This window comes from Chlamydotis macqueenii, chromosome 17, assembly GCF_036417535.1.
Source record: "Chlamydotis macqueenii isolate bChlMac1 chromosome 17, bChlMac1.mat, whole genome shotgun sequence".
In the NCBI taxonomy this organism is placed as follows: Eukaryota; Metazoa; Chordata; class Aves; order Otidiformes; family Otididae; genus Chlamydotis; species Chlamydotis macqueenii.
In genome coordinates this window covers 3,823,822-3,851,674 of record NC_141572.1, presented here as the reverse complement: position 1 = coordinate 3,851,674, position 27,853 = coordinate 3,823,822, and the positions used below count along the sequence as shown (strand labels likewise).

The 27,853-nt window shown below is 43.0% G+C and overlaps 4 protein-coding genes across 14 annotated transcripts; 1 reads left to right on the top strand and 3 right to left on the bottom strand.

The window, feature by feature from the left end:
* Nucleotides 1-117: 117 nt before the first annotated feature.
* GTF2H3 (general transcription factor IIH subunit 3) lies at nt 118-6,215 on the bottom strand. 2 transcript variants are annotated; one of them, XM_086761253.1, is made up of 13 exons: nt 6,098-6,215; nt 5,477-5,556; nt 5,022-5,128; nt 4,276-4,439; nt 3,961-4,023; nt 3,698-3,727; nt 3,039-3,067; nt 2,879-2,953; nt 1,621-1,674; nt 1,321-1,389; nt 1,062-1,197; nt 942-978; nt 118-860 (listed from the first exon to the last, which is right to left on the bottom strand). In XM_086761253.1, exons 3-13 carry the CDS (start codon nt 5,096-5,098, stop codon nt 791-793), a joined length of 804 nt encoding a protein of 267 aa, XP_086617379.1. In that variant the 5' UTR covers nt 5,099-5,128; nt 5,477-5,556; nt 6,098-6,215; the 3' UTR covers nt 118-790. The 2 variants fall into 2 exon arrangements, with proteins under 2 accessions (XP_086617379.1, XP_086617380.1); XM_086761254.1 differs by lacking the exon at nt 6,098-6,215 and adding an exon at nt 5,857-5,922.
* Nucleotides 5,917-10,045, top strand: EIF2B1 (eukaryotic translation initiation factor 2B subunit alpha). 3 transcript variants are annotated; one of them, XM_086761250.1, is made up of 9 exons: nt 5,919-6,014; nt 6,096-6,197; nt 6,291-6,427; nt 6,508-6,624; nt 7,117-7,229; nt 8,170-8,238; nt 8,765-8,840; nt 9,040-9,165; nt 9,604-10,045. In XM_086761250.1, exons 1-9 carry the CDS (start codon nt 6,002-6,004, stop codon nt 9,757-9,759), a joined length of 909 nt encoding a protein of 302 aa, XP_086617376.1. In that variant the 5' UTR covers nt 5,919-6,001; the 3' UTR covers nt 9,760-10,045. The 3 variants fall into 3 exon arrangements, with proteins under 3 accessions (XP_086617378.1, XP_086617377.1, XP_086617376.1); XM_086761252.1 differs by lacking the exon at nt 6,508-6,624 and having other exon boundaries at nt 5,917-6,014; XM_086761251.1 differs by lacking the exon at nt 8,765-8,840 and having other exon boundaries at nt 5,917-6,014; nt 7,117-7,233; nt 8,173-8,238.
* DDX55 (DEAD-box helicase 55) lies at nt 6,549-18,488 on the bottom strand. Of its 7 annotated transcripts, XM_086761244.1 has the most exons (16): nt 18,373-18,488; nt 17,951-18,001; nt 17,776-17,862; nt 17,103-17,194; nt 16,921-16,983; nt 15,912-16,061; nt 15,244-15,433; nt 14,570-14,652; nt 14,051-14,182; nt 12,871-12,963; nt 12,501-12,615; nt 11,641-11,809; nt 10,976-11,268; nt 10,323-10,485; nt 6,768-6,956; nt 6,549-6,665 (listed from the first exon to the last, which is right to left on the bottom strand). In XM_086761244.1, the coding sequence occupies exons 1-15, from the start codon at nt 18,478-18,480 to the stop codon at nt 6,784-6,786; spliced, it is 1,962 nt and encodes a 653-aa protein (XP_086617370.1). In that variant the 5' UTR covers nt 18,481-18,488; the 3' UTR covers nt 6,549-6,665; nt 6,768-6,783. The 7 variants fall into 7 exon arrangements, with proteins under 7 accessions (XP_086617370.1, XP_086617373.1, XP_086617374.1 ...); XM_086761247.1 differs by lacking the exon at nt 6,768-6,956 and having other exon boundaries at nt 6,608-6,665; nt 10,086-10,485; XM_086761248.1 differs by lacking the exon at nt 6,768-6,956 and having other exon boundaries at nt 6,645-6,662; nt 10,086-10,485.
* Nucleotides 18,489-18,945: 457 nt separating this feature from the next.
* TMED2 (transmembrane p24 trafficking protein 2) lies at nt 18,946-25,914 on the bottom strand. Of its 2 annotated transcripts, XM_086761699.1 has the most exons (5): nt 25,641-25,898; nt 24,006-24,198; nt 23,580-23,600; nt 21,509-21,616; nt 18,946-20,457 (listed from the first exon to the last, which is right to left on the bottom strand). In XM_086761699.1, the coding sequence occupies exons 1-5, from the start codon at nt 25,818-25,820 to the stop codon at nt 20,333-20,335; spliced, it is 627 nt and encodes a 208-aa protein (XP_086617825.1). In that variant the 5' UTR covers nt 25,821-25,898; the 3' UTR covers nt 18,946-20,332. The 2 variants fall into 2 exon arrangements, with proteins under 2 accessions (XP_086617825.1, XP_086617824.1); XM_086761698.1 differs by lacking the exon at nt 23,580-23,600 and having other exon boundaries at nt 25,641-25,914.
* Nucleotides 25,915-27,853: the final 1,939 nt, after the last annotated feature.

Sequence of the window (27,853 nt, the reverse complement as noted above, 5' to 3'; positions counted from 1 at the left end):
TTCCTTCTTACTTGTCAACTGCCAGACATAAAATCACATACTAAAAAAAATTGTGTGCCTGCTGTATATTAGTGTTAGATTTTCTACTTTCCAGTCTCAAAATACAACCTTAAAGACTAGCCAGCTTGTCTGCATTTATTGAAGTTATTTTAAACAAAGGAGGGCCTTCTTATTCACAACTGAAGAGATATCCAATTGAGAAAGAAATACCACAAAGACAGTACAGTCAGAGAAATGTGAATACACGAGTGCACATGCAGGGCAATTAGCACCTTAAAAAAAAGTGAGTTCTAAAATGTTGGCTCATTTATTTTGAAACTGATGCTGTTTCAGTCCAAAAATAGCTAGCGAAAGCTAGCAAGAAGTTGAAGTCCGTGAATAAGATAGTGCTAAGGTTCTGATCCTACACACCAGAAACGGTCATTCTTACCTTTACATCAACATACAGAAAGAATCAGAGCTTTCTTGTCTTTGAAAGTAACTTGGAGGTATGAAAATTTGCAGTGGCCAGAATACCTTCTACTTCACAAGGCCTGTCTCTTAACAGGCAGTAACTTCTGGAATTAAGAATTAGTATTTAAAACAGCACAGGTTACATGGTAATATAGTGATTTGTTACTTAAAGGGCTGTGTAGAAAACATGCGATTTAAATATTTATCCCTTAAAAAACAAGTAGTAACACTGCATACAGTTCTCTTTCGTATCCAATAGAAAGTGCCATCAATTTCTCATGTACATTCTGTTTCATGGAATTACTGGAGGAGGTAGTGACGCTTGTATATAGTGTTGTTACCCAGCTAACTTTAATTTCTTCTTCTTAGCCTTCATGACAGGCGGCAATGATATTTTGAAAGCAGTCCTGAAACAACATAAAAAAAGGAACTTTCAAATATACTGAACATATTTCCACACCCACCCCGAAACAAGAAAACACACTTACTCGCATGTGCTACAAATAGGACTGAAGTTGCAGAATACTGGAAAATAAAAGAATTGGCTTTCACTAAACCAGTTCATTTGAATGTTAAGAAATCAGACTCTTAAATATTTATAAACTTACTTGACAGGCACACAGAGCACACGTAACCAATTTCAATAAGATTTCGATGACAGAAGCACGCAGCTCTGTAGTCAACATGAACAGGAGGTGGAAGGACAAGCTGTGATCTTTGCTCCTGATCAGGGAGAAATACCCACTGCATGAGAAGAGGAAAAAATATTTTGCAAATTGGAGTGGTGTATATTACCTTGTCCACGAAGTCAGTAAGATTTCACATCTGACACAGGAAAAACATTGAAGTGTTTTTTAAATGACTTACCAACAAATACTGCAGAAGGGATGGCATGTGGGGCACTTTCAAATATATGCCACCCGTAATGTCGCAAGCCTGGAAAGCAGAGAGCATGATCAAAATGTTGTTTTATGAGATTAACAGGATGTTTAAAATATCCACATGCTGCACAAAGCCTGCATCTTGGAACTGTCAGATTCAGTGAACATATTCGCACACCCACTCTTGAAACAAAGGAAAGAAGAGAACTTTAGAATATGTCAAACTATCTAGCATCAAGTACCTGTGAATAAACGCGAACAGCAGATAAGACTAGGAAGTCTGTACCTGTTGTAGAAGACCTGAATCAGAGTCCAAGACACAGGCATCGATCAAAATACTCTGCAAGAAAATAGATTAAATGCATTAAAAACAAATTCAGCTAGGATCAATATAGCCTCATCAGCGTTACTGTCATGACCTGTTTCCACTATAAACGCACTCCACATATAAATGCACATGCTTTTACAGCTGCAGGGCCACCACAGCCATATGGAAGCTCTTTCACTTGATCAGAACATGTCGCAGTTCAGCCCTGATCAGGACCAGACTACGCAGTCTGTCTCTCGCTCCCCCCACCCTCCCTCTTCCCGGGCTTAACATTATCTCTACTACCTTCCCTCCCGAGCGGCACAGGGGGGGGAAAGGGAATGGGGGTCGCGGTCAGTTCATCACGCGTTGTTTTACGCCGCTGTATCATCGTCAGGGGAAGAACTCCTCGCATTCCTCCTCTGCTCCAGCGTGGGGTCCCTCCCACGGGCCACAGTCCTTCGTGAAACTGCTCCGGCGTGGGTCATCTCTTCCACGGGGTGCAGCTCCTCCAGAACAGCTGTCCCAGCGGGCCCTCCACGGGCCAGAGCCTCCTTCAGGCCTCCACCTGTTCCGGCGTGGGGTCCTCCACAGGCTGCAGGTGGATCTCTGCCCCTCCGTGGGCCTCCATGGGCTGCAGGGGGACAACCTGCTCCACCATGGTCTTCACCACGAGTTGCAGAGGAATCTTGGCCAGGAGCCATATTACTCCTCCCCCTCCTTCTTCACTGACCTTGGCGTCTGCAGCCGTTCCTCACAACAGGCTGGCAGACGCCTCTCAGGATCCTTTTCACATCTTATTCACTTCTCATCTCCTCTCCACTTCTTGCAGCCGGGCCGGGCCGAGTTGGGCCCAGTCGGCTGCCCGGCGGGAGGCCAGAGGGTGAGGCCTGCAAGGCCCATGAGGCTCGCGCCTCCCCCTCTCTGCCCCCCGCTCAGCTGCTTCACATCTTCTCCTCCTCTTTTTCCTGTTTTCCCCTACTTAAATACGTTATCGCAGAGGCGTTATCACGGGACATTCTGCTACCAATTGGCTCGGCCTTGGCCAGCAGCGGGTCCGCCCTAGGCCCGGCCGAGTCCACTGAACAAAGGGGAGCAACTTCTAGCAGTTTCCTACAGAAGCTCCCACCTTAGGCCCCCCCTCACTAACAAAACCAGAACAGAACATAAGAGAACTGAACAATTTTGTTATCTTTGCACATTAATAAAATACATAGGAAAAAAATGCCAACTTCACCTGTTTCTGTGCTGCGAAGATCACGTTCATGAAATTCATATACTGCAATGCACTGTCTTCTGCTGCTTTTATGACCTAAATAAAACAATTCAAACTTGTTAGCCTACATAATATCACTGCATTTCAAGACAAAAAGAAAACTGAGAGCAGAAGTTCTTACCAAAATCCTTGATTTCATTTCTTGATTGGCTAAGTATTAAAAAGAAAAAGAAACACATGAGCACATTATTTCTATCACCTGTAGCTTGCCCTTCTAATTCTGTAGCACCTAACATCTCAGTTAGAAATCTAACATCCTGGATGTTAGATCTAACATCTCAGTTAAAGTATGTATACAAAACTGTCTTGCAGTCCCAGTGACAAGATGCTCCTTGCAAAACTATTTGCACAAATAGTGCTCTTCCTGATGGTTGAAGTCACAAAAGGAAGACGAAAACTGAGTAAGAAATTCAACTATGATCGCAGCTCTGCAGGTGGTCCCTTTGGAAGAGGATTTGCACATCATGTGACTTTCAGAAAGTTCCTCTCAACCTCCAGTTATTCCACAGAGATTCCAGTTTCAGTTTTACTCATTTCACTTGCATGCAACAGAAAATCAGAGTAAGAGTGTGGACTAATGATTAAGTCCTTTACTTCGAATCGTTACCCGGACCTAGTTTAAACTGGGCAACTTCAAATTATGGGGATAAACCCGTACCTATTATTGCCAATTTGGGAAACGGACAGGTGTCAAAACATATGCGTATTTGTTTGTACGTACATATGCATTTATATCTGTTATTCTGATTCAAATATATATATAAGGAGAAAAGACATTACCTTTTACCTCTTTGCTCATCTTGTTGATATCTACATTAGCTGAGATCAAGGAATCTACATTCTATTATTGGAAATAACTCCAGTATCCATACCACAAATTCACCACCTCAGCCAACACACATTTTAATAAGCATGACCCACAGTTATTTGACAAATGTTTCGGTTTTGAGTATTATTACAGAATAGGAATAGCAACACTTAATTAGTATTTTAAGAAAGTTTTTAAATAAAGGCTTTGAAGAGCGTGCGATCAAAAAGGATACAACAAAGTGCTTTAGCAAGTGATCCTGCTAACAGAGTTTCTGTTTGCTGGCCCCTCATGTCACCTGCAATACAATAAAAGTTGCAAAAGTTATTTTTCTGTATAAAAACAGCTGCTGAACCTCACTGTACCAAATATTACAAGTTTTAGCTTTGGCAAATAGTATTAATGCAGAGGCCTGAACTGTCAAGCATAATAAACACATCTACTTTAAACATATTAAAATTCACACAATCAAGATAAATTCCTACAACTCCTTGCGAGTCCAAGTGTTCTGCAATGCTGCATATTAAGCCTAGAATTTTCTTTTCCTTACTTTTTGTCATGAGGTCTTTAATCTCTTCTGCAATTGCATCATTTATTGCTGTTAACAATTCATATTTTCCATCCTTGCTGCCAGAGCAATTAGATTCCATGGAACTACCACCATCTCCAAAGACATCTGCAAAAGCCCAACGCTTCCCAGGGTATAAGAAACGGCTGAAACAGAGAAAAAAACAAAGTACTCATGTTTTGTCTTTAACCTTGTAAGAAAAAAATGCTTACTCAGCTGTAGACAGCAACACTGTGAAGTATAATTTCAAATAATTTTAATACTTTAGACCTTAAAGAAACTACATAAGGCAGGCAATCTTCAAACCCAAAGGGGAGTAAAACCCACATTCACCTCCTCCCTTTCAAGACACCTCTTAAGAGAATTGGCCAATAGATACCATGCCTGGACTTAGGGTAGACCCTGAGACTCACAAATATCTAAGAAAAAATATCCACTAAATGGGGTACTTCTGCCACTTGCATTGTCCTGCTCACCACATCTCTACCATCTGCTCTCTCTCTGTATTTTGAAGTAAAATTCTGTTTAAATCTCCCTTCTGTCTTATAAACCTTTTGTTGCTTTGTGTAAGGCACTAAGATTATTTCTTTCCCACACACTTTTATTTAATTTCTCTTTTTAAAAAAATGATACGTTATGCATTTTAAATCTGGTTTTGATTACATACTTCAATGTAACAAGAAAATCAGGACACAGGAAACCGTTACACTGTTAAGAAGCAACCATACCTTTCCTGCGTGTGACTTGCTATTACAGCAAGTTTGTTGGTGCGATTCATAAACAAGTGCGAATTTCCCAGTACCATCGCTGCATCGACGCATTTTGATAGGGTGAACTGTTCAAAAAAAGAAGAAAGCAGATAAAACACAGTAACATTTACAGTTAAGTAATTTAGAGGAAATCTCTCCAATAACTGCAGTTAAAAGAACTTGAATTTTAAGATGCAGAAAGATCTTCCTTTCTTAAGAGGGGACACGTAGAAAAACGCTTTGACAAGTACACAACACCGGGTACCTGGTTTTGAAATAGTATTTTAACATCTGTTTTATGAGGCAATGTTACCATAGTTCAGAAATCAAAGAATAATCCCATTTGTTGGCTACCTACTAAGATTTAAAGAAAAAAGAATAAGTTATTTCCTTCAGAAAGCACGGTCAGCATCACCAACGCGCAGAAGACGTACCTCAGCTTCTCCCAGCGCCTTCTTCCCCCACCAGATGGGGTTGGTGTCGATGATGATCACCAGCAGGCTCAGCTCATCATCTGAAAAAGCGACAACACAGCAGCGTCACCCCAAGCTCCCTGCCAACGCCGAACAGCAGCGACTGAAGGCCCCCGAGCAGAGGGGCCCGCCCGGGACCGCTGGGAGCTCAGAGGAGCCGGAGCCGGGCCGAGCCCACGGGGGAAACCCGCCGGCCAGGAGCAGCGCGGGCGGTCCCAGGGGCCCGGCGGAGCTTCGTTCCGGAGGGACAGGAGCGACAGAGCCGGGCCCCGCTCTCGACCTCTGCTCTGTCTCCTCACGACGGAGCCGCCGGGCCCCGCCGGCTGCGCCCCCCGCCTCACCCGCGCTCATTGCGCCGCTCGGAGCCCCCAGCTGCGCCCGGCGCCCGGGGATGACGCCACGGCACGGCGTTACGTCACCCACACACCGGGGCGCGTCACTCGGTGCGTCCAGGCGAGGCGGGCGGGGAGCGGAGCGGCCGCGGCCATGAGCACGGACGGTAACGGGAGCGGGGGGCGGGCGGCGCGGGGTAGCGCCGGGCTGGGCTGCGCTGAGCCTGACGCGCCCGGTTGCCTTGCAGACCTGATCGAAACCTTCAGGGCGCAGCTGAGGGACGACCCCGACGTCGCCTCGGCCGTGGCCGCCATCCGCGCGTTGCTGGGCTTCCTCAAGCAGGACCGAGGTGGGCCCGGGTCCCCCCTCCTCTGCCCCGGGCCTCCCCACGGCGAGGGCCGTGTCGGCGAGACCCTGACCGTGCCCCTCTGCCTCTCCCCAGGGGAGACCATCCAGGGCCTGAGGAGCAGCCTGCGAGCCGCCATCGACACCCTGTCTCGGGTGGACTCCTCGGTGGCCGTGTCCTCCGGCGGGGAGCTCTTCCTGCGCTTCATCAGCCTCACCTCCCTGGAGTACTCGGTAAGGGGCGGCTGCTGGGCCGGGCTGCCTGCTGCGGGGGGACCCTCCAGCCTCACAGCAGACGTGGCGGTGTTTTCCAGGACTACTCCAAGTGCAAAGAAATCATGATTGAGCGCGGGGAGATCTTCCTCAGGAAAGTCTCTCTCTGCAGGAACAAAATCGCCAAGCTTTGTCATCCTTTCATCAGAGATGGTGCCGTAAGTGGGCTGAGGCATGGTCACTCTTGTTCTGTGCTCTGCTGCTTGCAGTAATGGAAAAACAGAAGGGGAGGGAAGTTCACTAACATTCACAACACCGTTGTCTGATGGCAGCTTCTGCAAGTACATAGATGTAACATCACCCTTTGGCTTATTTTGTTAAGACTCATCTCCTCCTCCGACTTCATTTTCCATGCAATCCAACTTTAACTTGTGTTCTATGACTTGCTGAGGAGTCACAGCTTCAAGTCTCCATTTAAAGTACCAGATCATCACCCCTTGGCCGCATCGGGGCGGGCCACATAAAGCCCAGCTCAGAGTGGTTTGCTGCCCTATGATTTGTAGAATACAAGTGACACACATTATTATTTAACCTTGATGGGCAGTTGTGTGAAGTAAAAGCCATGACACCATTAACAAACGTAGAAGTTTCCCAAAGCTCAGCAAAAAGTAATGTCTGCTTGGTTTTGGTTTTTTTTTTTTTTTTGACAGCGAATATTGACACATGCCTACTCAAGAGTGGTCCTCAGAGTGTTAGAAGCAGCTGTTGAGGCAAAGAAGCGATTCAGCGTTTATGTTACTGAATCACAGCCAGATCAAGCAGGGCAAGTACTCATTAATTTGCATTTTATCTTGGTTAAGAGGGTTAGTTGCAGCTAGCATAAAATCTTAAGATTTTCTTAATACCTTAAGAAAAGCTGCTAGGCTTGTTTGCAGCATTTTAAGTTACAGTCGTCACTAATAATATCACATTATTCTGGCCAAGTGAAAAAAAAAAAAACAAATTTTGGCAAGTAATTTCCAGAACTAATAAGAGTGGTACCTAGGTGTTCCTCAAAGGTTTAAAAACTTTTAGTCAGTGCCAGGCAACCTACATTTTCCTTGGCAGACAGGAGACAATTGATTTCTAGTTGCCTGTTTCAGAAGTAGGCTAAAATTATCAGTACTATCTTAAGCATAGCAAAGTAAAACATTTAGCTAACTCTGTTGTTTGAAGATGCCAAATAAAGTGTATTACTGATAGCAAGAGAGCAAGCTTTCCCTCTTCAGAGCATACGCTATTGCATAGTGAAGTGGGAGATCCTACAGACTGGGTAATTCACGTTGCAAACCAGTCTTTTCCTAGAATCAAGGACGTTCAGCCAAGTGAGGTACATACGATTTTCCGGCTTCACTGAAATAGCTTCTAGCAGTGCACCCCACGTATTGCGTTATTTCTTGTTTCTTATACTCTGTTGATGGAAAAGCTGAGAGAGTTTAGGTAATCTGTCATCTTAATAATAGTTCACTGACTCGTCTTTCTGTAGCTGTAATTCCTGACTGCTAAAACAAACTGACTTGACTTTTACGGGTTTTCTTGTCATCTGTTTCCATTTCTACACAATAAGCTTTTTTTTTTCTATCAGGGGGTACATCATAAACCAAAACTACAAGCAAAGGAACATGGGCAGTCATGGGTTTCAGTCTCTCAGACAATATTTTTCTAGCTTTGTCTTTAAAGAAGACTTTTAAGAGTCAAACTTGTTTGGTTTTTTTTTTAAATAGGCAAAAAATGGCAAAAGCCTTGAGGAAGCTGAACATTCCCGTGACTGTGATTCTGGATGCTGCAGTTGGGTCAGTCTGATCATTAAATCTTAATGTTTATCAAATTTTATTTTCATATGTTATATAAAAGTTTCCTAGAAGCTTCTTCAAACTACAGAGGTTGTTCCTTAAGTTTGTCATAGTTGTCAAGCGAGCTGGACAAGTTACACCTTTAGCTGCATGATTAGGAGAATACGCCTGCTACAAAACAAGTATTTGATGTTTGCATGTTAGAATCAAAAATTGAGTCAGACCGAAGTGTAGAACTTGGGGATATCTGAAGGGAAAAAAAAACCAAAACAAAACAAAAAAAAAACAGAGAAAAACCAAACAACAAAAAAATCCCGAGGTAGCAAAAAGGTTACATTTTTTTTCTAATACCCGTTACCATTTTGGGGTTTCTTAAGGTATTTGCTAAATTACCACTACACATGGACTTACATAGGTAGATGAAGCTAGTTCAGGAAAGTGACAGACTCTGTGAATTACTGATTTCTGTTCTGTTCAGTGAGTCATTTTTTGAGTTAGCCAAGATTTTTTTCCCCCCTTTGAACAGTTACATTATGGAGAAAGTGGACCTGGTGTTAGTTGGTGCTGAAGGTGTAGTTGAAAGCGGAGGCATTATTAACAAGGTAAGAGGTAGTGAGTTTATAACTTCATTCCATAAACTCTAGACTTTTAAAGTTTGGTTTCTTTGAAAAATTCAAGGCTTTCTGAAAAACCTTTTCTGTTTGGACATTATTCAGTAAAAGTCTATTTCTTTTTGGTAACTGGCAGCATCATGTCATGCTAACACCGAGTCTGCTTGTTGTTTTCTGTCTGTCTCCACAGATTGGCACTAACCAAATTGCTGTGTGTGCCAAAGCTCAGAATAAGCCATTTTATGTGGTAGCAGAAAGTTTCAAGTTTGTAAGACTTTTCCCTCTAAATCAGCAGGATGTGCCAGATAAGTTTAAGGTAAGAGAAATTCAAATTACTTCTTAGCCAGCTAAGATGCATACTTAAGTGTCTATGATTTATTTTCATCTAAGCAGGTCTTCATTTAGCTGCACCTCTCTACTATAGCTTACTTTACGTAATATGGAGCTGCTTCATGTTACAGCCATAATCTGTCACAGTACTAACATTTAGCTCCTAAAGTGGTTCCTTTGGGGCACAGGAACAGCTGAGGGCAAGAAACAGTTAAATTTGTAGACTTCAAAACTACAAATTGTACTTTATACAGAAGATAAAACAGCTGAGACCAAGGTGGCACCAGCCTATGCCTCATTTTGAAGCAACTGACTTCCTTCAGTTTTACCACAAACATCTGCTCAAGACTGTAGTACTGCTCTTGCCCGAACAAGGTTTTAACTTGCAGTTGTGCAATAACTAATGGTCTCTGTTTCCTTCTAGTACAAAGCAGACACTCTGAAAACAGGTCAGAATCTAACGGAGGAGCATCCCTGGATTGACTACACATCGCCATCACTAATTACGTTACTGTTTACAGACCTTGGTGTGTTAACTCCATCAGCTGTCAGTGATGAACTTATTAAACTCTATCTGTAACAGAAGACGCAGTGTACAGGACGTATCATCTTCTTCAATGACTATCACACTTGTAAGAACTTGGAAGATGATACAAGTTATATGGACGTGGTAAGGAGACGACATTATAAGGACTAATGTAATTATCAGCCTTCGTCAGTTTTTAAAGCAAAACATGGACCATTGTTAAAAAAAAAAAAATCCAGAAGTTACTGCAGCTTCTAAAGACCCAAAATAAATTATTTTAAAGATGAGTGGAGTATTTCGATATTGTAAAATAAAATACCTTATGATGTATTCAGACTCATTCTGAGGTATGCCATTATTTACTGATCTGTGGTACCTACCTGGAAAAAAACAAAATGAAAGAATGCACAAGGCTGCTAATGGAAATCTGCAAGAGCAATGCTTTTAGCTTTGTTCTTAACTGCAAGCTTGTTTGTAGGTCTTTATGGACGCCAGGTCTCTTTATGAAGAAATTTGATCAGTTCTGTTCTCTGCATCATTATTTTGTTAGAAAAAATACAGTTTTATTGAAATTGGCAGTATTTTAATGTAAAAGTGTGGTGAGAATAACTGTCAACCTTCAGACTCTAAGTCAGCAACAGTTTCTGCTTTGAGTCTACTCTGGCTGCCTGTTAGTTTCTTCTCAAACTCTTCTTCACTAATTTTTCCTTTTTTTAATCTTTTCAAGAGTCTTGTGTCATTCAGCAACTCTTCCATATCCTCATCTTCAATATCAGAGCCCTGTTGATAGTTGAAAAATAACAAATTAAACATGACACCAAAAAGTTTTAATTCTATACAGCTGCACGCAAGAAGTTTACAATTCATTTTGCCAGGAGTTTGCAAGCAATCTCTACCTAGGAAACTAACTAGCTCTCAGTTACACTTGTTGAGAATTGAAAAAAACAAAGAGGAAAAAAAAAAAATAAAATCAAGTACTGTCTACCGTCATGCTATACTGCTGCACCTCTGAGAAATAAAAATCTATGCTGCCTATGCTAGCAGCATTATTGACTAGCATCAGAGTGCTGAGTTGTTTTACTATTTGGCTTTAAAAAAAAACCCCACAAACAGAGAGAAGCTTTTTAAAGCTTTGCCCGTCAAGGTCCTAAAAGGGTAATTTACAGTCATAAATTCCGTCACACTAAAATCCCAGAGCTCTCTGCCATTTGAAAGTATGTACCTATGCTCCAGTAATCACATGCAGTTTAATAGAACTGCTACAGTTTACCTCTTCATGCTTCCTTTTAGCTGTTATTTTCTTTTTCTTCTCCCTCTTGGCTTTCTGCTTAGACCAGGCTTTGTTCTTTACGAATTTCTTTTTCCCTCCGTTTTCCTCTCTTTCTTTTCTTTGTTGTTCTAATTGCTTTTGTCTCTGTTTTTCTCTATTTTTATCCTTAAATGAAATTGAGTCCGTATTAACAGTGACTGGAGTAAAGTCTGGAAAACATTTTCCTCTTAATTCAGGCATCTTTGGCATTTTTAACAACGCAAAACCTTTGGCAAGGCTAGCAAAATCCAGATCTGTTAAAATAAAGGTTATAAAGTCAGTTTCCTGCTTGATGAAAAGGTCATTTCAGTTAGGAAGTCACAGAAAAAAAAAAATATTTATTGTTTGCATTCTATACTTGATACTAGTAACAAAGTACTAAGTCACTTTATTCTTGTGTCAGTTTGGTCAAACTCACTAATTAAATGTTTTATCTTGAAAAAAAATTAGAAACAAGTTGCTTGAAAAAAATAGGAGTTTTGTCAGAATCTGATGGTGCAGAAAGTAAATTTGAGATCAGGAATCAGTAGTTGAAGCTCGTGGACAGTAACACTATGCTTTTTCCCAAACCAAATACTGTCTTCTGAAAAGAACAGTAAAAGATACCAACTGCTGCTGGGAATTACCTTTGATTCGGAAGATCAGATTACACTCATGTTTGGCATAAGCCTGGACATAAGACACAAAGGCTTTCATCCCTTTCTCAAACACCGCCCTGTCAGCTAGGGCCATAGACTTCACTTTTGGAAGAAGATCTAACACATTTGTCTGTGGTTTCATTTCCTGCATGGGGCACTGAAAACCAGAAAAATAAAAACAACAAAGGAAAAGTTCAGCCAAATAATTTAAAATGCACTGTGAAACTTCAAACACACGCTTCTTCCTCAGTTCATCTTCAGTCGGCTTTGAGCCCCTTTCCCCCGGCCATTTCAACGCTCAGTTCACCATTTGGTCCCACGCTTGGTTGTCCTGGCCCAGCAGAACTTGCACGCTACAGCTCGAGACAGGCAACATCTTCATTTTGTGCCTTACCAAGGGACATTCTCCCTAGCAGGGCTCTAGAGAATTTATACAATTAATCCCCTAAATGCAGGACCAGGTACCCAGGGAATTAAAATAAACAGCACAGAGGGTGCAGCATGTAAACTGGTGGTGGCAGGGTTGGGGACAGGAGCGTAAAACAGCACTGCCCTTCTGGAAATGCTCAGTCTACAGACCCTTAGAAATGAAAAGCCTTTCCTTACTCAATGCATCACATATTGCTGTTACAAACTCAGTAGAGAACACTGGGAGCAATTGTGTTCTAACAGACAGTTGCATTTGGTGATTAATAAGCGGCTCTTGTCTTTTTTAAACTGTGCACCTCTGTTAAAACATTATCTATGAGTATGACCTTAAGTCCTATAAATTGTGATTTCAAAACTCCTGTCAGTAAGCCTCTCCCCTTGCCCTTTCCTGGTCTGGGGTAGAATAAAAGCCTACTGACCTTTTGGTTGATCGAGAGAAAGCTGACGTAAGATTCTTCCATGGGAAGCAAAAATACAAGTGCACTGCCTACGTTGCCAATCCGTGCTGTTCGACCACACCGATGCACAAAGGCACTGAAACAACACAACGCAGGGCTATCTCAACAGGAGGTGCTCAGTCTGATTTTGAAATATTAGACAGACGGCAAAAAGGCAAATGTTATGGAATGGAAAACACGGTGTGCTATATACGCACTATTTTGTGTGTTCACTAATTTCCACATAGCAATTAAACGTGTTTTCCACAGTTGTGTGTTCCCAATTTATACCTGAACAGTACAGTAACATGGACATAAGTAGGGTAAAGGTTCTTAAGATCTGAAGTTGTACCTTGCGCTGCTAGGCGGGTCATACTGTAAAACCCAGTGTACTTCTGGAATGTCGATGCCACGGGCCATCACATCAGTGCAAACTAAAATGCCACTAGGAAGAAAAAAAAACATACTTTCATTAAACTGTTAATTGAGAAGAGGCGGTCTCCTCCCAATTGTGTATTCTACATCTACACTGGAGAACGAGAACAAAACATTTTACAACATTTGTTTTTTGAAAAGAGACAAAACATGTTAAGGTAGTTGCAGCTTTCACCAACTAAAACTATTTCTGCATAACATTATGAAAAGAAACGTGGTTTACATTACAGCCAGCATATCAGTAAGAAAAAAAATCAGTTCCCTATTGCAAGTTCTATTTTTAAGCTACCATTGCATCCACCACAGCTGAACGTAATGCTATAAACGGTTTAATAAAAGACCTAAGAGACTGCCAGTTTTAGCATCCCATTTTAAACAGTTGTTCTTCCAGTCTGTTGGTAATTATTTTTCTTATAATATAAAACACTAAAACTCAGGTCCCATACAATAAAAAATGACAGCTAACGGGGCAAGAGCGTCTTAACAACATCCTGCAAAGCTGACCAAGACTGCTTTCCTGCAGGTAAAATACGGCGTTGTGTTGCCATATTCTTGCTCATGTACTAACAAAACAGCAGCCTGGGTTTCCGCTCTCGTCAGCAACCAGGCAAAGGCTATTTTCTCTGCCAGTTCCATATTGATGGTACGTTTATGCAGCAGGGCTAGTGTGTGCCTGTAGCGCTTGACAGTACAGTGTGCCTAGTTAGCACAGACAGCAGCAGAAACGATGGGCTTCACAGCGCAAATGTTTGGCTAGCAAGCAGCACAAACGTGACAAGGTCATAGGCTGCAGGATATCCTCAATCCGTGTCCCCGCACCTTCCACGCTGCCACGTGGATTCTCTAAATTACACTGGCCGTGCTCCAGCCACATTTTCACTTTGTTTGTGATCATACTTGGAGTACCTAAGCACAGTTCATGTTATCAAATCCATTCAGAACCAGCTACTAGCATCCTTCTCCTCAGCCACTCATCCTTCTCCTCAGCACAATGCCACTCTTCCGCGCTTAAGCGGCAGAATAATATTGTCAGACAAAATCACATATCCCTCCCTATTTTTACTTTTGGTTGGCTTAGCCTATTCATATGTTCTTACCCTGGGAGCTTCCGAAACTCGGTAAAAATCTTGTTACGCTTGTGTTTCATTTTCCCATGAATGCTCATTATTTTCACTTGTTTAATTAAGGATTCCAAAGCTTTCCCATAATATTCCACACAGGCACATGTGCTGTTGTGATAAAGACAGACATAAAAGCAAAAAGTTAGGCTGCATTTTTAATCTGGTTTAGACAGTCAAGCTAGAGCAGTCTGAGACCTTTCAAACATATACAGTATTACCTATTTTTATTTAAAATGTGTATTATTTTTACAATTAGCATATAATAATAATTTATTATGCTTTACTTTAAAAATGCATTTAAAATATATGTTCTGCTTAATGCAATCCTGACGTGAAGCAATGATCCATCTCTAGTTATCCACCATATTCTAAGAGACAGATGCTAAAATGAATGACTTTTTAAATAGCTGTGTCCTTGCCAACACAGGGCGCTGTTTTGGAATTTAAGTAATAAAACACCACACTACATTCACAATGAAACCCCAATGGAGTTACCTGAAAAAGACTAGATGTTTCTCCTGCTTGTGCTGTCGAAGAAAATGCACCAACTGATTAAATTTTTCATCTGCTTTGCAGATCTACACAAGGCAAAAGGGAAAAAAAAAGTAAGAAAATGGCCTTGACACAAAGTGATCTGCCAGTTTCCTCCATTCGTTGTGCACTGATGGATGCCTACAGTCATAATTTGTTAACACTGATCATCTGTACCACAGTCCATCATGTAGAATATCACTCTTTTATGCATCTTATTTTAAGTAAAAATAAATATGTAAACTCCCAGTCTTCCCATCCCCAGCCACAATACCTCTGCCACATGAGTTTCTCAGGTTTCCCTCAGCCGCTGCTCTGAAATTGCCAGAGTCTCCTCCCATACCCGCTCACTCTAAGCAGGTCAGGAAGCCGCAGCACTGCAGCTAGTTTAGCGTTACAACAACTCCTGGCCAGCCAAATAAAACTCACAGAGCAGGCAACAACAGGGCTACTTATTTGGATCTTTCTCCTCAGCTTGGTTACTGATCTTCAGAGAACCCACAAGAGCTGTATGTCTTTGAGATTTATGGTTCCTTTATTAACGTGATCCTTGCTGGCCAAGACTAAAAAACTTATTGACAGAACCAGAGAAAAAGGAAAGGGAACAAGAAACTATCATACAGCCCCGAGGTTCACACCATATAATAGTTCTCCAGGCGTGTTGGAGTTTTCTGTGTGTTGCTTGCTGCCACTCCCTTCTCTTTCACAGAGATGCGGACGGGATTCCGGAGACCTGCTCTCACCAGGTTCTCCACCTCTTGAGTTTGAGTTGCGGAGAACAGACCTGTCCGTCTCTGCTTGGGCAAAAAGTCCAGAATGGCATTTAAACTGCAAGAAAGCACATGGAAAACATAACTGTCCCCAGACTTCCCTCAGAAAGAAGCTTGATCACTGGAATTAAAGAGTTTATAAACAAAATATTTTTTGTTATCAAGTGCCAATCTTCTATTGAGCTAATTATCTTAACTGTGAGAGAAAGAGAAAAGGGACATCAAAGCTTATTTTTTAAAGTGTTTTAAGCCATTCTGATGTGTAAATAATGACACTTAATCAAACATTAATACAGCATATGCTAATATACACCATAAAAAATAAATTTTAAACTCTATTCATCAAGGATCCACTCTTTGCTGATTCTCTTCTCCTAGCAATTGCTTTATATAGTCAACAGAGCAAAGAGAGGTAAAAAAACAAAACAGCACAAACCTAATTACAAAGGTCACTGCAGGCCACGTTCATTCACATCAATCACATATGAATTCATTTAAAACCTCAGAAGTATTACTAGAATTTATCATTTCAATACCTTGCTTCAAAGCCCATATCTAGAAGTCTGTCAGCTTCATCTAATACCAACACATCAAGAGACTTCACACAACTTGCTAGATCCAGCCCATCTGCTTTTCTTCTGAACAGATCCTCCAAGCGCCCCGGTGTAGCCACAACGATGTTCCCGCTGTTTGTGCACAAGACACACAGCAACTTTGTAAATGCGCAAGGTGAAGACTTTGGGGAGCTACTAACATAACTACCAGAGCACAAACCGGCACTCAAGTTGACTGTATTCATCAATAAAACAATTTCAGTTTGTCACTTCTAACCGTACTCACATTTCAGTGCCTTTCAGATACAATGAGATGGGAGAAAAAACGCTGAGGTGAAGGCACACCGTTTGCAGTAATACAAGTTTAGAATGTAATCAGCAACCACGGAAAGCAGCTATCAGCTAGAACAAATATTTGGTACCAGTGGAAATACGATTGCTTCAAAACTCAGTCATGGGCATCAGCATTAAATAGTTCCAGAAAATTATTGGTCAGCACGGTCTCAATCTCACTAGTACAACATCCAGTCGTACTAACGGCTAGTTCCCATCCCTGGAAACATTCCAGGCCAGGCTGGACGGGGCTCTGAGCAACCTGATGTGGTTGGAGATGTCCCTGCTCCTTGCAGGGGGGTTGGACTGGATGGGCTTTAAAGGTCCCTTCCAACCCTAACCATTCCGTGATTCTATGAACATTTAGAAGAAAAAAAGAACTGAAATATTCAGTGAAGACAGTTTTCAGTTCACCATGTTGCACATATTCTTCACCCAAAGAGTATGTAAATGGTACTAATTTCCTATTGCCTCATCATGGCATATCTCACTCAAGGAAAAGCATCCCCAACTTCCTCAGCATGCACCTTAACACACTCACGCAGTACCAGCACATTTTAGCACCAGCAAGACTAAAGCCCTAATCTGAAAACCCTAAAGACAAGGAGAAAAATCACAGCTGTAAGGCACCAATAAAAATCACTGACAATCAACTCACCCATGTTCTTTAAACTTTCCAACATCTTCCATGGGATTCCTACCACCAATTAAAAGAATCTGACTAAAACAATAAAACAGGAAGATTTAGGTCAAAGTTAAGTTTTGCTAGTTCACGAATGACAGATTCTTACGTCCAAAGAAAAAGGAACGATGGTCACAGCGAGCCTAAATTTCACTCACCTAAACCTGGGGAAGTGTTTTGTGAAATGTGATAGCACCTCATCAATTTGAATAGCTAATTCTCTCGTTGGTGTGATAATTATAGCTCCAACCTGCATATGAAAAACAAAAGGAATTTATGGAAAATAATAAACTTGAAGAAAGATGTGGGCAAAATTCTCCCTTAAAAGCTAAGCCGATATGAGCCATATTTATCAGCCTGGATTTAGACAAAACCTTTCCATAGAAATACAATAAAGTATGCAAAATAACAGAAAATATCTGTGAAAGAGGGACTATACCAATGCGCAAAACGTCTCTGCCCAATGAGCAGTATCTAGTAACGCCACCGAACAGCAAATCACAGCACAAGTTCTCCGTACACTAAAACGCATTCAAAGTCAACGGGCACTAAAAAGCATTCAGACTCTTGTTTGCAGTACATCATTGTATCTGATATTTCAAAACATTTTTCTAACAGCTCAGAAACCTCTTTTGATTATGTCAAATAAGAAGTCATATCTAAGTGCAAAGAAAGCACTCCAATATTTAAGTTTTAAGCAGTTTATTGTTACTGTTACACCAAAGAGCTGAGCACACAGTCACTTTATGCTTACGCAATTTTCCTTATCAATCATCATATCCTATTGGCACTTCATAAAAATACATTCAGGACTGAATAACTTAATCTTACCTGCATTTTCTTTAATTTTTCTTCCCGTCTGAGAAGAATTTCCAGTATGGGAATCACAAACGCTAAGGTTTTGCCACTGCCTGTTACCTGTGAGAAGGGCAGGAGAGTCAGTCCTCCCTCAGCTCCAGAGACAAACCAAGAAAAACAACAAACTCAACCAAGAAGAAGCACTCACCGCTTCTGCGGCAACATCTTTGTTACTCATGAAGAGTGGAATAGTTGCAGACTAAAAAAAAAAAAATAAAAAAAAAGAGAAATGGCATGAATTTGCTCTGACAGAAATAAATCGGAGGTTAAATCCCTCCAAGGGACATCAAAGCTCTCTGTCAGCACTGCCCAAGCTGAGACAGTGACGGGAAAGCCAAGGGCAGCGACTTCCCTCGCTGCTACAAAATCCGGTGTCTGCTCTGACCTACGGCCTCGGGGCTGCGACCGAGCCCACTGACACCGACCGCACCGCCCGTCCCTGACCCGCACGGGCGGGCCCTGGCGCTGCTCACACCGCCCGCACTCTTTCTCCCCGGGCCCTGCCACCCCGCCGCCGCTCTGCGGACAGCCGCGGGCCTCGGGCGGGCGGGCGGGGGAGCGCCCCCTCACCTGTACCGGAGTCATGCGGGCGAAGCCGAGCTCCCGCAGCGCCTGCAGCACGCCCGGACTCAGCGCCACGGGCAGCGACTCCCAGCTCCCCTCGGTCACCGCCTCCATCTTTACTGCGCGCCCCGGCCGTATCCGTCACCCGGCCTCCCCCCCCACCCGCCCCGCGGTCCGGCCTCGGCAGGGCCGCGCGGAAACAGGCGCCGCAGCACCTTGGTTCCGGCGCAGGAACCACCGGCTGCCGCAGCCCCCGGCCGGACCCAGCGGCTTTTGCCTCCTCGATGAGCAAAGCGGGTAGCAGCCACCGCTCTGCGGATGTAGCGAAAAAGTCTTATTTTTAAGGCCTAATAGCAGGTACTTCAGCAGGTCATACAGAAGCACTGTGACACCCAACCGCCCCGAGCGGAGCGGCAAAGCCGGAGGTTTAGAATTACCTGCAATTTCTTCCGCCTGCCCACAAAGTGGGACGGCATTTGGACAAATTCCTGATATCCTAAGAAATACTTTATATTAAAAAAAAAAAACACCTTTGTGTTAAACTGTACTTTCTTAAAGTATCAAAGAAAAAAAAACCACTTTTTTTTTTTAAAGAATTTGTTTATTTATCGAACCTGGGTCATATTTAGATTCACAAGCAATTTTTAAATGTACATCTTAGAATTCAATTTTAAGTGTTTTACACAAAAATATTGGCACACAACAGTCGCAATAAGGTGTAACAGCCACCTTTCTGAAGAACTGCTGCAAGTGTTTGCCCAAGGTTGAAAAAACTTTACCTGGAACATGAAAACCTGTAACAAATTTTAAATTAATTGTACAAAACTGTTGTGTGTTACTTGTAGAGGCTCCCCCCTGGAAAAGACCCCATCCCACCCCCAAAAATGATTACAACTAATATACATCAGTCACAACATAATCCTGGCTCAGCACCCACATCAGACGCTTCTTGAATTTTTAAACCAATCATCAGATACCGAGGAAAGTAACTTTATACAAAAACAAATCTACATGTGCCTGAAAAAGAAAACACACCAGTATTTAGCATTACGCTAATCATGATCATCAGATAATGGCAGAGACTGCCACTTCACTTAAATACAAGGGCTGCATAGCATCGCAATAAACCCCCAGAACCATTAACCCTTTGGCACCAGGAATCCAGGCTTCCTGAACGCTAACGCATTCCGCGGTAGCGCCAACAGTCTGAGCTTTGGACCTGCAAAAACCAAAGGGTTAACCGCTGTTTGCCAAGACACTGCACACAGCTGGCTTCGATACAAAACCTGGGAAAGACTAAAAACCATACAATGAAGGAAACTGGTAATGAAAGGAGAAAACACCTTTTCATATCAACTACTTAATTTAAAACAACTTTGGGAATAAGTTGATGCAATTAGGATAATAACTGAAGGCTTTCTTTTAAAAAACAACTGAGTACGAATACCAGATTGGAAGTGGTCAGCTGTCTTCTATTAATTAACAGAATAAAGTTCCAATCGCTTCTCCTTGGCAGTTTATGTAAGTGAAGAAGGGATTATTTCAACTTTGTAACACCCACTGCAGGGTTAAAGATGTCAAAAACGCCAACAGTCATGTTAGGGGCATGTACCGTTTCCCCAGATAGAACCGCGAGTATGGAAACAGGGGAAAACAAAGTTAGAAAAGACATCGACATTGCTTGTTACTACAGCTGAGTTACAGTATTTGCAGTTTGCTTGGACCTCGCTTAGCATACAGACTAGGCAGATTTAGGTGAAAAAATTATGCCAATTAAGTGACAAGATTCCAGCACAGCTTTTGCCACAGAAGATATATAAAACCAATTCGTTTTTAACTAGGAAGGAACATAAGCAAATAAGTTTTACAGTTCAGTAAAGAGGGTTCAGAAACTAAGTGACTTTTTTTTTTGTGACCAGGATGTTTGGTAGACAGTGAACTGAAATCCAGGACTGGAAAAGTACTCTTAAACAACCCTCCGGACTTCAAAAAACCTCTTCAGATAGTAGATTTGTCCCAGTGTCATGGCAACTAATACAAGAGCTTCAAAGAACGACCAGAGAACCACTCTGCTGTTTGTGTTGTCATTAACTGTTAAAAGAAAAAAAGAAAAAAAGTAGTGAGTACCAAAGCATTTAAAACCAACTTAAAACATACTTTGTCACTGGAACTGAAGCACTGCACATAAATCACCAATATTTGCACCATGTCACTACAAGTGTCCCAGAAGGACCCTGCAGTCCTAGAGATGAGATCGGAGAGCTGGGGGTGGGGGCAGTATTTTTCTGAACGTCTTGAACCGTGCCATGCAAGCAGATGTTTACCCTCAACTTTGGATACACGCTACATCTTTCTCTACTCTACCCACCTTCAAAGAGGCCAGACAGAAGCTTGTAACTGCCAAACACAAGCCACTTGCTTTTTCAAGTTGACAGTTGCATATTACAGTCTCAAAGTCAAGTGGGGAATTTGAAATCTTTAAAGGTTCATCATCTTTGGTTCTAAAACCTCAGCATTTTCTTAAATCAGACCATTAGTAATAAAAGTAATAAAACTGGAGATACTCATAGGTTCAAAAAGTTGAGGAAGAGTGCTTTAATACAAGGCTGTATTTTTACATTTGAAAGTACTAGCCCTTTATTCTCACTGGGCTTCCCCTAACGCACCATTTAGGGCTCTATCATACTTCAAAGCTTTTTTAAAGTGTTTCTGAGGGTTGTGACTGGAGAGTTAACCATATTCTCTACTTGGAAATAACAGTAGTTCTACCTATTTCAATGAAATATTTCAAAAACACTTTGGCTCAATTTTTAAGACACACCCAAATAATAGTAGGAAGTAATAGTTCAACCAAAGTCTGTCCCTGGGAACCATATAATTACCGATATCTTTATGAATATGCCAAAAGAACTACAGAATTCACACCAATTAACAAAAGATTATTTTGCATAACAATCTTCATTATACAAGAGGTGAGTCAATCTAAGGAAGACTGCAAGCATCAACCATATTTATTGTATGGGCAGGTCCTTGAGAACTTGTTCTAAATTTTTCTTTAGTAACTTGGAATAGCTTTCACAGACTTCCGTTTTAAATCATATTTCATTTGAAAGGGGAGAAGGCATTTAGGAAAGACACATACTTGCTCTATGTATTCTTTCACGAACTTCCATGTACTCCTGTTCATGCTTTACAGCTGTCATGGCCACTGCTAACTCATTAATCATCTCTTCTAGCTTGTTCTGATGAGCTGTGGAATAATTTCAGAAGCATCAGAAAGTGTGTTACTGACTCAAAAAACAACTTGTTAAAATTCACAAACGGTTATATTTCATTTCCTGTCACAGACAAAGTTCTGAAAAATGCAGTCTGTACAACTGAAAACTTTCTATCCTTACAGCAAAGTAAAGTTCAGTTTTCATAGCGCCACTTTTCCTAACATGACTCTCTGGTATTTAATAAGTGGGAAAACATCTTTCTCCAACATCCGACTAGAAGGCAGAAGACACGCAAGTTAGAGTCAGTACAGACCACTTATTTCCAATATGGGCACACTTTTCCAGAAAAACAGAATATAAGAACACACGAGATCAATACCACACACTAGCATCTATTTTGCCAATATCATCCAATATATTCCAAGCAAATTATCTGAACATCACAGCTTTTCCTAGTTGTTAAGCTTGCAAAAATAGAACGACTGAGAATTTAGCTTAAGATCATGATGCTGGCAAAACGAGATCACGTTCCGAAGCAACATATCACATCTTGTGATCTTCCAGTTTAGCTGAAGCACAGCATTCAGCAGAAACAATGCCAAAGGGGCCTGGCAGAGGGCAGGAACTGGCTTCAGGTTCTGGTGTGTTGTGAAAGCAGAAGAGGAGGAAAATACCAAACCAATAACGGAAGACTAGCTTGAGATTGCTCAGCAAATGGAAGGATCAGAGACCAAGATTTAGCGATTTGACTGTATATTCCAGGATCTTTAAAATACATTCATGCTCAAAGAACTGTCCAGTTACAAATTTGTAAATTATGCAAGTAATTTTCAAAGTTTTCTAGCAACAAGAGAAGTTTAAGATCTTTCCACAGACACGGCCTGGGCAATCAGCTCTCTTAAAGTCACAAAACCAACGCATTTTCCATTGAAGGGACTTCCTTGACTTTGAAGCTACCTTACCACGTTTTTATTTACAAAGCAAGTGCTTCAGATCACAATCTGAAAATAAAGCTATTCAAAATACGCACCTTATGGGGAACAGTCAAAAAGAGGACCAGAGAATAACACTCATACAAGTTGCAGTTAAAATCTTAGAGTTGTGTAAACCACACTCACTTTGCTAATATCATAAATCTCTTATTTCATGGCCAACTGGTCATTGCAGTGAGTGCAGTTTATTAGTAAGAGAAGAAATTATGGTTGCAGGGACTGTTTAAATCCACTGAAAAAAATACACTCAAGAAAAAGTGTTTGCCTTAAAAATTTAAAGCTGCACTGATATTCTTTATAATAGATATATTCAGACTCAATAAAAGATTTAACTGAGTCTTTAAAAAAAGAAAAAAAAAACAACTGAAAAGTTGGGAATTTGTTACTTTTCAAGTGATATCCAGCACTCAATGCACACAGTTATTTACTTGCTAAAATAGAAAACAAGAATTTACTGCCCTCCTAGCTACAGTTAGTGATTTCCTAAATAAAACTTTGTCAGATGTTACCCAATACATTGTTTATTTCTTTTACAGCAAATGACAAGTTTGAAGTTTTTCCCCTTGTAACACTACTGGTAATTCATAGAAGCAGCTCATTGCTTCCAAAAATCCCTTAATTATTCAACACCCACTCTAGCAACAGACAGTAAAAATCGCCTAAAATATCCAGCCTTCCTGGATAGATTGTTCAGTGTTTTAGTTTAATTTCACCTAAAATTCCTAATTAAATCTTCTGTTAATAATAACTAACCACCTGAAGACAAACCGTCATGGACAGTTCAAGGACTTGATCCCAAGAGCTGCCAAGTATATAAACCTCTCGATGGAAGCTTGTGGGTGCTCAGCATTGCTCAGAATCAGACCTTTTATGTAGTTTATTAAAAAAGACATTCTCATGCTACAAACAAATGTTACAGAGAAAAAGCAAACGTTAGCTGTTAGTGAATAAACGTATGCAAAAGACAAGATGCTAACGAGCTTTCAAAAAGCAGTACACATACCATCCCAGGTATCTCCACCACCTAGAGAAAAGTGTAAGAGATGAACACAAGTACAGGACAAAAGGCTGCAGATAAAACAGTAATTTACAAGGCTAAGAGAAAAATCTTATATTAGCACACTTATCAAAGAGCTGAACTAATGCATGTGGTAGTCTACGTACTGCTGAGCAAACTAGAAATCAGAGAATGAAACTGATGGAAAGACTAAAGGATGAAAGCATTAGTTTCTGCAGATGGCCAATTCCCTGATGATTTTGCATTAAATCATGTACTGAGACCTAAAAACATCCATATCCATTGTAGCTGTGCAAGAGAACAGCTAACTAAACAGCCTGAAGAAACAGGAATTCTGAAAATCCTAGAAGTCATGCATGTAGGGAAAAGCTCCCAAGCTGGAGCGAATTTCTTTCCAGGAGTCCTCCTCACCTTCTGTCTCCATGTCTTGCCCCTTTGGAGCTTCCCCGATATCAATAGTGAACATCACTATCTTGGGAGTCATGGTGGACATTCTGTTGCTAAAGCAAAACTTATAAGTTCCATCCATGTGGGCAGCAAACGTGTATTTTCCACTGGACTCTCGATCACCTTTATAAATTCCTTTATTATCAGGCCCTGTAATCTGCATGGGGAAAACAAAGTATCACACATTTTATTTAAAATACAGTGGGTTTAAATACACCATTACAGCACCGCATGCACATTCTGAAGTCACCCTGTCAGAATTACCAATACCATCTGTAATCTCACTGGTTCAGCATTCTTCATACTTTCCCTCCCACAACTCAGCAGCAGTCATGCATTTTTCTACACAGAAATCTTTAAAAAAAAAAAAAACACACCACCAACCAACTTCTGGGTAAAGAAAGTCCTACAAAAGCCTCTCTTGCTGGCCTTCTGCAGCCAAGATAAGAGGCATTCAAGAACAAGTAAATCACAAGCTATCTACAGTCTTGGCTGTTGGTCAAATTACCAAAGGCAGGGGAAATCTTATCTCTGACACTTGAAAGAAATCAAAAAGGAAAAAAAAAAATACATCTCCCATACATCAATACTGCTTTAGACATACAGCAGTGCATTGTTATCATTTCAAACGGCCTGAAGGCCTGAGCACGGAGCGCCCAGGGCCACTGTGATCTTAAGGTGTCCATCTCAGCAGGCCACCAAACTCTGCTGCTGGGCTTCCACTAGGGACACCTGAATGGGATTCCCTACATTCCTCACTCTGTCCTGTATTGGAGCGATGTGTAATTTTAAACTACTACACTCACTTTCAGCCACAACTCTCTCGTGTTTAAGTTATCCCAAAGAAGCAATTGCCTGCTCTTCACCAAGATGAAAAGAATCCTGATTTATAATGCTCCTACTGATTTGACGTCTCCCTGAAGACAAGGACTTACCTACAACTTGCAAGATGGCAATCAACCTGATTAAAGCCAACACATTTGGATTCAAAGGGAGACACGCTGCTCCCAGGATAAGCAACACGTTTTTGTAACGAGTAACCCTGGTCATTCTTCGCGCCAAACCGTTTATTACCACAAGATCACATCGAGCAGAACAGCGGAGAAAATCTCAAGAGAACGGCTCTGAAAGGAGGAAGGCTGCCTTCTGCACCACCAGCAGAAACAACAAGTCTCAGGGAACGCAACCCCCACGAGAAACACCTCGTCCGCTCCCAGAGGGCCCACGCCACCTCGCGAGGCCCGGTCCGACCGGGCAGGGAGCCCTTGTTCCCCGCAGGCCGGGGACGAGCCCGCCGCACGGAGCCTCCGCAACGAGGCGGGACCGTCCCAGACTCCACGGGCGGTTTACAGCTCCCTCAAGCCGGTGTCTGCCCCCCCGGCCCCCCCCCCCCCCCCCCCCCGCCTCCACAGGGCATCGCCTCCGCCGCCCTCCCGGCCGCCGCCCCGAGCCCCCCACGGCCACACGCGGCGGGGGTGGGGGGAGACGAACGGGCAGGGGCCCAGCCCCAGGGCAGCCCCGCGGCGGCGGGACAGGGCCCGGCCTCCCTCCCCTCAGCGCGGCCCAAGGTCAGCCCGCCGCGGCGCCGTCCCGCCTCACCTCCACGTCGATGTCCAGGAAGCCCCCCTCCGCCACCTCGAAAATGAGCCCCATCTTCGTACCAGACGGCACCCGCTCCAAGAAGCACTCCTCGGCGTGCGCGTCGATGCTGACGAAGTAGGCGGCGGCCGGGGCCGCCAGCGCGGCCAGCAGCGCCAGCACCGCCCGCACCGGCGACATGGCGGAGCCCAGCGGGAGGGGGCACCGAGCGGCGGGCCAGCAGGAAAAGGGGAGGGGGGACTTCCGCCTCGCGCCGCGCCCCTTCCGGGGCACGGGGCCGCCGCTCATAGGCCGGCACAGCCCCACTGCCACGTACGGCCCGTGCTACGGTGGCCATTAAGGGACTTTTCAAACAGGGACCGCCTAAACCCTGAGGCGGGGAGCGCGCGGCGCAGGAGGCGGGGCCCGCACTCGGGAGAAACTAATGAGCAGGGAGGAGCCAATCAGAACGCGGCGGGCAGAGCTGTCCTGTCAGAAACAGCGGCGCGCGGAAAGGCATTGGGTGAGCGGCTGAGGGGGCGTTGCCCGGCAGCCCGGGGAGGGACGGCGGGCGCGCGGGAGGGTTTGGGCGGGAAGGATGGCGGCGCGCGCGAGGGGACGGTGCGGCCCAGGTGCGGGGGTTTCCGCACCGCCCAGGCTGGGGCTGTGCCAAACCCCGTTCCTCGCATGGCCGTGCTTAAATGCCGATTTCCAATTAAAACCTCCCGTCCGAAATGCAGAAGGTCACGCTGGAGCTCGAGGGAGTCTCTGTGACAAACCGTTTCAGTCATGTGCGGGAGATTCAAAGGCCAACGCTCGCTCTGGCTTTCTAGTGAAACATCTCTGCGTGTGGCTTTGCCGAGTAAGTGCCAGCGATTGTACTCCTGGTAACGCGCCGGCGTTGCGCTTGCCTTCAGTTGTACGACGAATGTAATCCCAATGCTTGACTTGCGTGAGTAAATTCTGCTCATCGCGCTCCAGCTGCCAGTTCTGAGCTAGCAGGGCCGCGATAGTGCAGGCTCGGGGTGCAGATCCCTGTGGCAGGGAAACCTTCTGGCAAGAGAAGCATGACCTTGAGGAGCTGCAGGTCACGTACATGACTGAGCATGAGACCTCTGCTGCTGAGCCGCCAATAACTTCCATGGTTTTCAGTGAGTTTGGATCAAGCCAGCCTTGCATCTACTGCTTTCTGCAGCATAAAACTGCTGTGCTGGTTTTTCATTGATCTTAAAGTACTTTTAGTCTTGCCATTAGCACATTCTCTAAATTGTTACTTTTTTCCTCTCTGAGTGTTTGTACATAACAACGGGAACTCATTTAACACTGAATTCTGGTGGCATTAACTCTTTTTCTCACCTCTAACTCAGACAAAATGATGACTGCACAGCATATCTGTTCTCCTGAGGTAATGCAGAGTGTTCTCCAAATGTTCTGCTCACGTTCTGCCCCTTTTCATGCTTTCGTAAGCGGTCTTTGCCAGGAAAGGATGACTACACCATTATTCATCCTCATGCTCCCTCTGGAACTTTGTGCAATATCCTGCTGTGTTCAATTTTGGCAATAAATTTCATGGACGATATGCAGATATGTTTTCACAGTATGTTATCCATTATTATTATAAGTTAGGCAACTGAATGCCGAACTCAGATGTTTGGAGAGCCTTCTGTTACCTTCCTGGCTGCCCAGCTCATTGAAGATGAGCGCTTCCTGGCACCGCATGAAGAAGACAGAAATTTTGTAACTTGTGACAGAATGAGATACTGACAGTATCACACGAAAAAGTTTGTCTGTCACAGTGTTGCGTTTCACGTCTTCATACCTCCCATTCCTCACTGGCGTTTTGCATCTGCCAAAAATAGAGAATTAACGCTGTATTCACGACACGCAGCGCGCAGCAGTCATTCGAAGATTGGCTCTTGCAACTCCAGTTTTATTTCCTCTGACCAGTTCCAGTGTTTGGCGATATTCATAGCACCTTGTCCAAAATATAATGCATTATTCCTACACTGCATAGAGCATGTGGCAGAACTGGGACCTAAAATTATTTCAGGGCACATTTAATTAATCTCTAAAGACTCATCTGGAGCACCTCCTACTAAAGACCACAAGGATAAGAACATTTAAAAGTGCGCAGTCACACCTGAAGGCAAAAATACTGAAAAACTTAACCAGAAAAATATGTTTTGGTTTAAACTCCTCTGTTAGGGGATCGGTGCCAGCAAACTACTTGTGTG